General features: G+C 31.6%; 1 protein-coding gene across 1 annotated transcript in view; it reads left to right on the forward strand.

Moving 5' to 3' along the window:
- Nucleotides 1–5306, forward strand: part of LOC126853269 (dopamine D2-like receptor) — a 183955-nt gene extending 178649 nt beyond the window's left edge. Inside the window, exons 6-8 of the mRNA XM_050598868.1 lie at nt 981–1157; nt 3556–4043; nt 4823–5306. Coding sequence (XP_050454825.1) covers nt 981–1157; nt 3556–4043; nt 4823–5031 — 874 coding nt within the window. The 3' untranslated portion in view covers nt 5032–5306. The remainder of the gene's footprint in view (nt 1–980; nt 1158–3555; nt 4044–4822) is intronic.
- Nucleotides 5307–12787: the final 7481 nt, after the last annotated feature.

Below are 12787 nucleotides of genomic sequence, written 5' to 3' on the forward strand. Positions count from 1 at the left end.
TGATGTTGAAAGTAAATCGCAGATTTCAATCATCTTTTTTTAAAATTTTAGTAATGCAAAATTTAGCAGAAAAACTTTTAGCTTACAAAAGAGATAGGAGTGTTAATAAAACTTATGACGGCAGACCCAAATCGTATTCTTCTGCTAAATGTAGAAATTGTTTTGCAATGCAAAACGAATTCTCTGCATGAATTTAAAAGCATTAAACATTGTAACGCAATTCTGCATTAGTCAAACAGCTGAAGTTCTGGCAATAGCACACATTTAGAGAATATTTAATTTAATAAAATTTTCAAATTTGAATATTTTATGAAGAAAAACTTACAATCGTGAATTTCGGTTAAATGCATTAGTGCGCATTAATGCACGCTAAAAGCTGTTGGAAAATTAACACAATAGTGTATGCATAATACATAAATACATATGTAAATGTAATATTAGATATATAAATGTTATATTAGAAGCAAATTACATGTTTAATATAAGTTATTACATTATTTGGCAAAAAGATATCGGAGATTTTATTAACCAAGACGTTCATATTATATATTATAATTTGCAATTAGATAAATTAGAACAACAGAGGTTGCATTAATTTTCGTTTTTCTTTTTTTTAAATATTTTGATATAATTCTTTCTTCTTAAAATTTTCTTGTTTAAATATTAGATAAAAGAGAAAAAAGAAATACAAAACTTGAATATTTATTACAAATATTTCGAATTTGATCGTTGTTTCATAGCAAGTTAAGAATAAACAGCAATCGTTGAGATTTCCGCCATAAAAGAGAAACAGCGACGCTCTGTCACTCAGGATCTTGCAGGTGCTGTCAAAAAGCGTGTCATCGCTTTGTGCATGGTAGATACGCTACTTGCCGGATTAATGCTGAGGGATGCCGGAAAAACAAGGAAGTGCATGATAGGTGTAGAGGCTTTTCTAGAGGCTTTTGACTAAGATCACGTAGTGGGTATTCTGTGGCAAGGTTTGCGGAAACGGCGCTGGGGGCGGCCGCCCTGGTGGCTCCTGGGATCGAGGAACCCACGAACACCGCTTCCGGCAGCAACGAGGACGAGGACGAGACGCCCCTCGATCCCGTCGTCGTCATCTCCAACGACAAGAGCACGGAATTCTTTTTAGCCACGGTCGTCGAGGAAGCAGCGTAAGAATTTCATCATATCTTCCTTTCATTCGTCTTGCCACGAGCAAAAGAAGGATGTCGGAATTTTCTTTCAACTATCGGATATCGAATCGTATTGTCATATTGTTACGCGACGCGACTTGCCATGCTTATCATAAGAGACGAAAGAATGCATCATTTCTGAGACGCTAACTTTCTTTCAAGATCGTTAACGTATATTTCTTTGCAGTAATGGTACAAGATGAAAAGGATTTACACGGTTTTCAATCTTTATTCAATATCGTAAAATGCGTAATTAGCAAATGATAATTTATTACACTGCATCTACTTTGTAGCATCAATGATTGGCCCTAATATATATAAAGAAATAATTTGAATAAATAGCAATGTTTGTGTATATGTCTCTCACAAATAATATATATTAATATACTTATATAAATAACATATCTTTCACATTTAAAGTTATTCTTATTTTTGATTCCTTACAATAGATAGATTCTACAAATAATTATTTATAAATATAGATTTTAATTTTACATTTGCTTTTGCGTAAATAGCTGTAATTACTTTTTTTGCAATTAATAACTTTATTATTTACTAAATAAACATAGTCATTTGGTATGCAGATTTAATTTTGACAATTATTTTATAGACATGTAACAGTAACTTTCAAGTTTTGTAATAAAGTAAATTATAAAGCAATTTTGAATTTTTTACGAAAAAAATAAATAGGTTTTTTCAAGAATTCACTAATTATATTTTATTAAAATACATTTTTGCGCGTATACGCACTCTAAAACAAAATATTTTATTAATATCTTACATTATAGAAGCACTTCTCGGATAATTTGTCTCACATAACGAGTAGAAAGGCGAACAAAATTCAGGACAATTTTATCGAATCGAAAAACTTTGATAGAAAATCACGATTTTTACAACGACAAGTTGAACGTTCGAAAGTTTAAGAGGACCGGGCAATTGAGTAAAGTAAAAAAAATTCACGGATCTTTTCGCGGATGTGCGAGAAATACAATGGGACGAGTGGCAAAAAGCGGGTGATCTCGCGGTCCATTCAATTTCTTCGTTCTCTTTACGGTTGCGGTACAATGATGGCCACTTGGTCTGCGAGCGTTCGCGTGCCTCTCTATTTCCAAACACTTTGTATAAAGCCCGCGTAAAGCCCGTGTAAAGTACTCGTTTAATGGAAACTCGTCGCTCCGATAGTAATCCGGAAGTTCGCCGACTAATCGCGATAGACAGTCCCTTTGTACCGGCCTGAACAATTTGCATTCTAACTATTTGTTAGAGAGAAAGAGACAGAAAAATGGAGAAAGAGAGAGATATCTTTCGGAAAACGGGCCAATCAATTTCACAAGCATTTTACTATTATTAATTAACTGTAATTATTTGTATTTTTAATACTCGATTGTGAATGATAATAAGATTTATTTTGCCACGCGTGGGATTTTCTGTTAAATATACGAAGTATTTATACACGTGTATACATAGAATTGTGGATAAACAGAAATTTTAGTGGTTAACAAAGAGTCTTGTATTGTGATAATTTAGAGAATTATTTTAAAGATAATTTAACATGGCATTATAAATGACTTACACACGATGAAAAGCAACGGGTTGTACGCGGTTTATTATTTTAATATCATACAATTATTTTAACATATATAAAACAATAATTTATATTAAAATATTTAGTAAATTATGTAAGAAAATAATTAAGAAGTTTCTGTTTTATATAATTTACATAAAAAATAAAAAGTTATTTACTTAAACCAATTTGTCCCTTTTGTATTCTTGTTTCTGAGAGATGTAAGATCTGTTATCACTTGCATGCAAATTTTAATAAAAACTTTTAATATGACTCCTGATTCAGATGCTACATAATCCGGGTCTCCGTGAAAAATGTTTTTTTTTTTAAATATTCTCGTATTCCAAATATAGCATACTAAAGTAGTAAAATATCAAAAATTGTGTCAACTAATAAGTATCATGATTATCTCCTCAAAATGCAGAAATGTATTATTATCAAATATTCACAAATCTAGAATATTTTCAATAATTACCAACAGCTATCAATAAATAATAAAAATTATATAAAACAGCATTGTGTAGAAAATATTATAGAACAAGCAAGCGTAATATAAAATATAACAAGTATAGTCATATGGCTAATAACAATAAAAAAACAAGTTATATTAAATAAAATTAGCGCGATTTAATGTTTGCGCCAGCTTAATAGCTTTTCATTTTTGCTTTACGCAGTTTCTATATTTCTGCATTTGACATATTGAAATCCCCAGACTTATTTAGGCAGCAATATAAATTAATAAAATCGTAAAGTAGATTAAAAGTTAATTGCAGCCGGTGAATATCGAGTCACTTTCTGACACTCGAATCGCAGTTGTCGTTTCAGTGCGGTAGCGCAGGCCCAGCTGACCGGGGCACCTAATGTACAGCGAAACGATTCCGGCGGCTATGACGGCGCGGCGAGTAGCACGATGATCCACGAGGCGCTCGAGACGAATTCCAGTCCTAGCCCGAATCCGCGAATCACCTCGGGTCCACCATCCTCGTCAACCTCGTCGTCGCCGCCGCCTCCTCGTGGCGCGACCAGCGTTTCCTCCGCGACGCAGACGAAGAAGAACGGCAACAATAGTGGTGCGAACAAGCAGGAACTGAAGCGGCTAAAGAGCGCCGGCTCGCTTTTGCCGCTCCAGCTCGCCAGAACGCCCAGCGTGCTGTCGTCCTCCGGCAAGAAGGACCGGAAGAACGCGTCGTCCGGGTCAAGGTTCACGATATATAAAGCCAACAAAGCCAGTAAGAAAAAAAGAGAGAAGAGCTCGGCTAAGAAGGAACGTAAGGCCACGAAAACGTTGGCGATCGTGTTAGGTGGGTTACTCGCATTTCTTTCGCTGAATTAATAATCAACTTACCCTGCATCTATTATTGATAAGCTTGGGCTTGCGAGTTAAAGGCAAAACGAAAAAAAATGGAAAAGATAAATTGCACGTGTAAAAGACTGAATTTATAGTCGAATAGAAAGATTAAATTTAAAGTGATTTAAAGCGGTTTTAAGAAACTACCAAAAGATTACATGTGCGGTGACGATTTAATCGGTTTTAGGAGTTTTTTTTTTATAATTATTATCCTTATCATTAATAAATTAGTTATAAATGTTAATATAAAATATGATATATGGATAAATCTATAAAAGATGAAAAAATAATATTATGTTTAATTTTAAAAATGTCGCCAGTAAATAAATTAATAAACAAGTGTTTATACGACCAAACTGGCAATTTATTGTTTGATTATTATATCACGACGTTTCGACCATATGGTTTTGGTCCTTATCAAGTGAAAGTTATAATTAAAAAGTAGAAAGAGAAAAATCGAAATGTCAAACAGTTTGACATTTCGATTTTTCTCTTTCTACTTTTTAATTATAACTTTCACTTGATAAGGACCAAAACCATATGGTCGAAACGTCGTGATATAATAATCAAACAATAAATTGCCAGTTTGGTCGTATAAACACTTGTTTATGAAAAAATAATAATAATCAAAATATTATATTAAAAAAAAAAAGAAAATAACGATTATTAATCGCATATCACTTTTTTCACTAATTTAATTTCATATCTTTATTAATGCAATATATGTCATAGGCGTCTTTCTAATATGCTGGGTACCCTTCTTCACTTGCAACATCATGGATGCAATTTGCACGAAGCTGACGAAGGTTTGTCAGCCTGGTGTCACAGCCTTCATCGTCACTTCCTGGTTGGGCTACATGAACAGCTTCGTGAATCCTGTAATATACACTGTGTTCAACCCCGAATTCCGTAAGGCCTTCCGCAAGCTGATCAGTGTGTAAGTGAGCGATTTGCACCTCTTTAAGAAGAGATACGGAAACGACAAACGTGACTCGGTGTGAATCGTCGTACTTGTGATGTAACAACGAGACTATAGGCTTTCTCAATAAACTCGCAACAGGTACTGTTGTTCTTGTATTTGAAACTGTAGCAGCTGCGTTTGCGTATCGGTTTTCGCATTCCGTTGCGCGTCGATCGTTTCCAAGTGAAAGAGAAAAGCTGAACATTTCATGAAACATTTTCAGAAATTTAGAAAATATATTCGACGCAAAAATGAACGCAGGTATTATTTTCGACGAGCGTCATGTGAGCCGTATTATTTCATGAAAATAATTTATAAAGATTAGAAATATATTATAATATAAAAAATATATAGGAATAAAAAATTTTCTCTATTAAAGCTTATATTTTTCTTACATATATATATATATATATATATATATATATATATATATATATATGCATACATTTAAAAAAAATTTAATTATTTAGTTTTGCATACATGTTGTTTTTTTTTTAAATAAAAAAAATAAAAATCGTTTATCACATGTACGCTTGAGAGAAAATGAAATTCCTCAAAAACAGAATTGGTCAGAATATTTCACTTGATTAAAATTGACACGCAATCAGACAGCGAAAATTATTCGCTAGTAAATTTGTTGCTATCGAATGCAACAACGAATCATCGCGTCCACGTGCGTGAATGTGTGCACTGTGATATCGAACTATCGTGGCGTGCTGGGGACTGCAAACGTGCACTGGTATACACGTGCACCAACAATAGAGCTAAATTCTAGCACGAATAGCTCAAACAATTTTGCTAAGTGAAGCTTCGCGAAATAAAACACCGCGCGAAATTATAGCAAGAATTTTAGGCAATCTGTACAAATCGCAAGCCAAAAGCGCTTACGCGGCACTCGAAGGACTCGGCAGACTAGCTATTAAGATAATAATAATCGCGTTCGCATATGAAGGCGAACTCCCCTTGAAGATTATTTCGCGAAAGCAGATAATAATGAAGATCCGAGAGCGCGGAGGATTAAAGCTGTTGGAGGGCTATTTATTACGTTAGCATATATTACACGTACACACGCTATACGTCTCCGTGAATAATTAAGTGCGCCATGACAGTATTAACGTAGAACGTAAGGTATAGCAATATTTTTTCGCTCAAAGCAAAAGCAACCGAGACCGCCGTTTGTACGACGATACATAGGTACATGCTATACATATTCTCGCGTCACAGTGTAACTATCTGTATTTATACTTCGGTACACACACGCATAGAAAGAGGGAGAGAGATTACACATATACATACACGATATAAATGAACTTATGCCGTTCCTTCAACGATATACAGGGTGACGCCAAACAGGGGCAGAAGCTTTAGGACATCGTAGAGGAAGATTAATTTTTGGAAGCAGCAAACCTTGTAAACACTAGTTTAAAAGCTTCTTAATGAGCTTATTATTAAATGTTAAAGAATAATCGTTTTTTAAATTACAATAGAAGCTCACTAATTAAAGCTTGTGCATTAATGCATCGAGAATGTATTTTTCGGGGCGTCAGAATATTTAGAAGGAAATAAATTTATTTAATTTTTTTAAAACAATTTCTACTTTCATGAGTATTTTTATCAGAAAATAGATAAAAATTTACTATTGAATCGTCTTTCGAAAAAGTTTTTAATATGCATTGAAAAATTCAAGGTTGGTCTCGCGATATTTATGTATGTATATGAGCATCTCAGGGTTTCTCAATTTAACGTTTTCATAAAAATTTTTTATGTATATTTCATTTATTATAAAAATATCTATAATCTAAGCAAAGAAAACATTAATGTAGATCTTACTAAAATCCTTGATTATTTTTATTTGTATTCTATATTTTTTTAATGAAGCAACTATTAAATACTTTGTAGAGGAACAATGAATCTCATATATTACATTAAAACTGCGCATATCTTTTAAATATAGATTTGTTAAATTATTACAAGATATATGCATATAGATATAAATAAAAAACTGGCAAATTTACATACTAATATTCCTTTAATAATTTTATATTATGTGTTTTAATTATTAATTCTAATTATATTAATTAAACTAATGTATTATAAATATTCTTATTTTTGATTCTGTTTATTAATATTTTTCGAAGAACTATAAAGCACTATGTTTCTCTCACTCATCTGCAAAGTATTCATATAACAAACAATGAATAGATAGATAATAAATGTAAAAAGCAAATGTGTGCAAAAATTGAGAACCTTTGACATATATATAAATAATTTTACGCGTTTAATACACAACACTCACAGTTGCAAGTTTTATTCGCAAGCATAATACGGGCTCGATCGGACGGTAAAATTTCGAAACTTGTTCCGCTTCAACGTTTTGATATGTAGAATTTGTCGCGTATTGTACCAGCTATGAATCGTATGAATAATCAGGTGATCTTGGAACAATGACAATGATATACACGAAGATTGAAAACAGAATTTTTGATTTCACGATTTGTTCGAGCACAACACACAATATCACAATTTACGGTCTAATAATGTTTAATTTCAAATTTTTGTTATGTTAATTTTCTCTTGTAAAGAACAGAGTTGGTGTGGACAAAATTGATAGATTCTTAAAGAGAGCTGTTACATTATATTTTATTAAAAAAAAAATAATAACAAAGAAATCAATTTAAAAGCAGGCAGGTGAACTGCAATGAAAGGAGAACACACATGGAATTCATTATCAGATTTTATATCACATTCTACGAAAAGTTTTTGTTCAAAGGCTAAATCGAGAGTTGTGTCGAGTAGTTTCTCGCGACATCGCGTACCACGTACGTGTTCTAAGTTTCGACGATCCTTCGGGTCCTCTGTTTGCGGTCAAGCATAAAGTTGGTCGTGACCGAATTACCAAACATATCAGTACGAGTTACACGGAGCAATACCTGTCTCCACATCAATTTTCAAAATGCGTTTCCACGCATTATACATATGATGGCAAACTAATCTATTACATTCAATCATTGGGTATCGCTTGATAGGATTGACCAGAAGAAGAAATTTCTCTAAAGTATTTAATTTATTTTTCTTTTTTAAATTTGACGTCTGTTAAAATTTTGCTGTGGCAAAAATATATCGTCTTCCACAATTAAGTATATATATATATATATATATATATATATATATATATATATATATATATATATATATTATAAAATGTTGCAAAATATTAAATAAACATATATTTTTTTTTATTTTTAATATTTGTGAAAATCATAGAAAAACAGGGTTTAAAGTTAAATAATTATTTAATAATTTTATGCATATTTTAAAAATAATATCTATATTTATCTTTATAATAAAAATTGTTTAGATTTAATATAAAACATAGTTTCTTGTATCTGTTACATTAAAAATTGAACTAGTTTTGATCTGGAAAAGAAAGCTAAACATTTCGAGTCTCATTGTTATGCGAGAGAGGCGCGCAGAAACATAAAATATAATCTGTCTCATATTTGATTAACTTGTGCAGAGTTTACGATCTCCACCGCAATCACGAAGTTCACATTTCAACTAATATTTAGTCGATGTAATATGAACATCTCAAATCTCGTTTCCGTTGGAAGTACAGTGATTGCCTCGGGTCTCAGATCTAAGTAAAATGATTAATGCATATCTGAGAGATATGAGCGTATAATACCGCTTAATTTCTTTAAAAAAATGCATTGATGTTACAGAATGTTGTATTAACAAAATATAAAGTAAATAATAATATCGAATAATAGAAACTTATAAATTACATAATGAGAATTATATTCTGTAACATGGTAATGTTTTACACTTCTTTAATATTAAATTGTTCTAGAAAAGTGATAATAGATTATAAAGAGATGAAATAATATCTGAAACGTCAAATACACAGAATCAATCAGCCGAATATAATTGTGTTCATATGTGAATGTCAAAAGCGATATTATTTTTATTCATCTAGAAACTTTTTACATCAAATGTGTTTGTCAATTAAATATTTTCAGAAATACAAAAATTCCTTAATCAATAACCTAACAATACTTTTCTTATGCAAGCATTTTATTGCGACTACTTTGAATAAAATCGGCACTCTTAATTTCAAAATCTCGAAATCCATCATGCTAAAAGTGATGTTTATTATTTTTTGATTTCAATCTCACAGAGACCGAGCTGAATCCTCTAACCGCAATGGCAACGCGACATATGTTGCGATGTATTGTACATATTGATATATGTCGGGACGCACAACGATTTTATTTCTAAAACCGCATCCACAATTGCATTACTTGACATACATTGTGCTTGTACTATATTAAAACAATAATTATTAATAATGTTTATAATGTTTATATGTGCAAGCAATCCTGCGCGTCTCCTTTTTCTACGTTATAACATTATACATACACACACATGTATAAATATTATAAATATATTATCTTTTCAAACGTTAAAATTAATTATTATATATTTATTTTTACAAAATAATAAATTCAATAATTTTACTCTTTTTTTTCAAAGATTTGTAAAGATTTGAGTCATAAAAATGTTTTTTCGGCGTTATACATTTAGTCTACATGTAGTCCGAATTTTTCGACAAAAGTGACACACATACATGTTCTAAAATAATATTTATTTTTAATCCAGAGATCACACATTTTCCACATAATAAATTTTATGCTGGTAAAAATATACGCAAAGTATACATAAAAAATTTCAAAAATTGTAAGAATAATATTGAAAAATAGTTTCAGAAGTAAGAGTAAAATCAAATAAAACTGCCGAATAATTGATTAATTGTTTTTGTCGTAAGATAAAATTTATTATTTAAAACTTTAATTTTTTAATTTGGTTGGCGCTTATTGGCAAAGCTCGCTAAGCTTATATTACATTAGAGCAGAATAAAAACTTAACTGTGTTTAAATTGATGAGAAAAAAATAAAAGATTCCAAGAAAATGAAAAAATAATGTCTTACTTTATAAAAATATTGATCTATCAATATTTGGTGGTTTTATTTATATTCACGCTTTTATTTCTAGAAACTATTAATACAATTACAAAAAAATATTTTTTATGTATATCTAGCGTATTTTCTTTTTATTCTCTCCTTGTAAGATTTTCGTAGAACAATAGATATTTAAAACAATGCAGGTTTAAATCAATCTAGACTGCAAACGTTTGCAAGGTCCGAAGCGTTGTGAGAAAATTATTAGATACTAATCGCGATTGTTGGGTTTGATATCCATTATGCGTGTGTCCAGTGTTGTTGCAATAACATTTACAATCAAAGCTTTTTACTCTATGGGTTTTTAAATGCTGTATGGTGGTAACTTTTAAGCTTCCAATGTATATTTGTAAATATTCTACGAGTATTACGAGCGATACCGTCAATCCTATCGTTACATATAGCTTCGTGTTACACATGGCGCGGTTTACGGCAAGGTTTCTACTTGATTTAGGTGAAAGAGCTTTGCGTACGTTACCTGCGCGTAAGCTCGAACGATTCCGTCGCTCGCGATAAATGACACGAATTTGAGCTTGACAAACGTTTAACCGCAGAATCGAATTATTTGTCGTGATCGGTGAGTTTTTTTATGTCAGTTGTTTCGCAAAATAAAAAATTGCTCTGCAAGCTAAATTTTTTATACTGTTATATCAAATAAATCATTAGTGTCAAGATATGATATTTTATAATACAATATTTTTATTTTAGTCCGTCATAATCCTTTTTTTGTTTTGATATTTCGTATAACACGCGCTGTGTACATTTTGATTTGAAACAATGATAAGACAAAAATAATGAATCTGCAAAGTCTCAGTCTTTTCGAAAAAGAGTGTCATTGATTACCGCGATTAAAATTTCTTGCAATCTTATATTTTACTTTATTGATTACTTGCTTAGTTTCGTTGGCTATTTTTCTTCTGCAAGACGAGATAGCGATTTACTTGAACGCGCAAGATAATATCCGCATTACGATAATTCTAAAATCTCTCGGGATAGATTACAAGAAACATTTCGCTGAAATATATTTAATACCGAAAGCAAAGTCGTTTGGCTTAAAGGCCGCAGCTTTTAATTCGGATAAGTCTTTTAATTTATGTAAACTTTCGAAGAAATGAAACCTATTTAAGTCGCTTCGACCACAATAAATCCGCGCAAACCGGCTGTGAAGTTTAAATCCCTTCATAATTTTAACTGAGAAAACTTCACCGACTCTCTTTGACTGATTGTGATTCATCCTCTTCTACGGAGACCGTTTATCTCGCCTTTACCTTCGTAAATCGCACCATGTGCCACTTAGCATTGTCATAAAAGAGTAAAGAGGTTTCCCGGTGAAGTCGATCGCTTCTTAATTAACGAAGTTTTCACGCTTTCCTTCACTAATGAAGTACAGGCATAGAGGACAAGTGCAAGCATAATAATGTAAGGAATTGGGATACGTAATCTACGAAATTCTTGTATTCACATCCGACCTTGAGACCCATACTCTCATTTCTGTTTAGCATCACATTAAACATATTTATATATATTTACATATAGTTATCTGATTATTCTGAGTCTTACTATCAAAGGTCAAGACACTAAGGCAAGTATCAATTATGATTATGCTTTAAGCTTTAAATTCACAAACGAGAATATGGGTAATTCAAAAAGATGATGTTCAAGGCTTGTATGTCAAAAATCACGTGTAAAATTTAAATGATTTTGACTATAAATATGAAATGTAATTAAATATATTTCGGAACAAAAAAAGACAGAGAAGAAAGAGAGAGAGAGAGAGAGAGAGAGATGGGAAAAAAGCAAAGAAATAAGCCTAGTCTTCTGTTACGTAGCGTGAGATTTCGAAAGATATTAGAAATTTCTTACTATTCTGAATAAGATGGCTGTATTTTTCTAACCTGATACTTTTTTTCCTTCTGTACATATGCGAAACACGTGTATATGATGACGTGCACCAATATATATATATATATATATATATATATATATATATATATATATATATATATGTATTTTGTGCGATGTGTGATGCGTGAAACGATATCATAATTTACGAAAATAAGGCAATGTAGTACTGTATATCTATGTAAATATACGTCTAATTGAGGAAGCACGATTGCGTTCGTGTGTGTTGTGCGCGCGCGCGATGTGTGTGCGTGCAAGATACGACGAAGTTTCTGACAATTCCCAATAGAATCTGAATTACGGAAACTTTCCATTTCTGTTTGCAAAACGATAATGTTGGCACGTTGTCTTTCGAGGATGAAAGTGTTGAAATGCTATAATGTTATAAAATGAAAAAATATATATGGTATATTATATGTGACATAATAAAATAAAACGTGCGCGCGTGTTATGTCGGTGCGTGAGATCGAATGCTGTTTTTCTTATGGATTTCTTATTTATTATCACCAATGGTCTATACAGGGCATAGATTTAAGAAAAAAAAAAAATCTTTAATTTGCTGATTATAAGCTGCGACAAAAGAAAACATTTAAAAAAATGCTGTATGTACTGAAGGCAATATCTATACATACTTAAGAGAGCGCGAAAAATACGCGAGACACATCAACACGCGATACACATACACAGAAAAAAAAGCACACTTGTTAAAAGTAATAAATTATAGTATAAACTAAAACTGATCTTTTAATTCTTACCTTTAAATCGCATATATCTTTTCTTATTTCTTGATTATTTACGTCATCAGGGAAACAATAA

This window comes from Cataglyphis hispanica, chromosome 12, assembly GCF_021464435.1.
Source record: "Cataglyphis hispanica isolate Lineage 1 chromosome 12, ULB_Chis1_1.0, whole genome shotgun sequence".
In the NCBI taxonomy this organism is placed as follows: Eukaryota; Metazoa; Arthropoda; class Insecta; order Hymenoptera; family Formicidae; genus Cataglyphis; species Cataglyphis hispanica.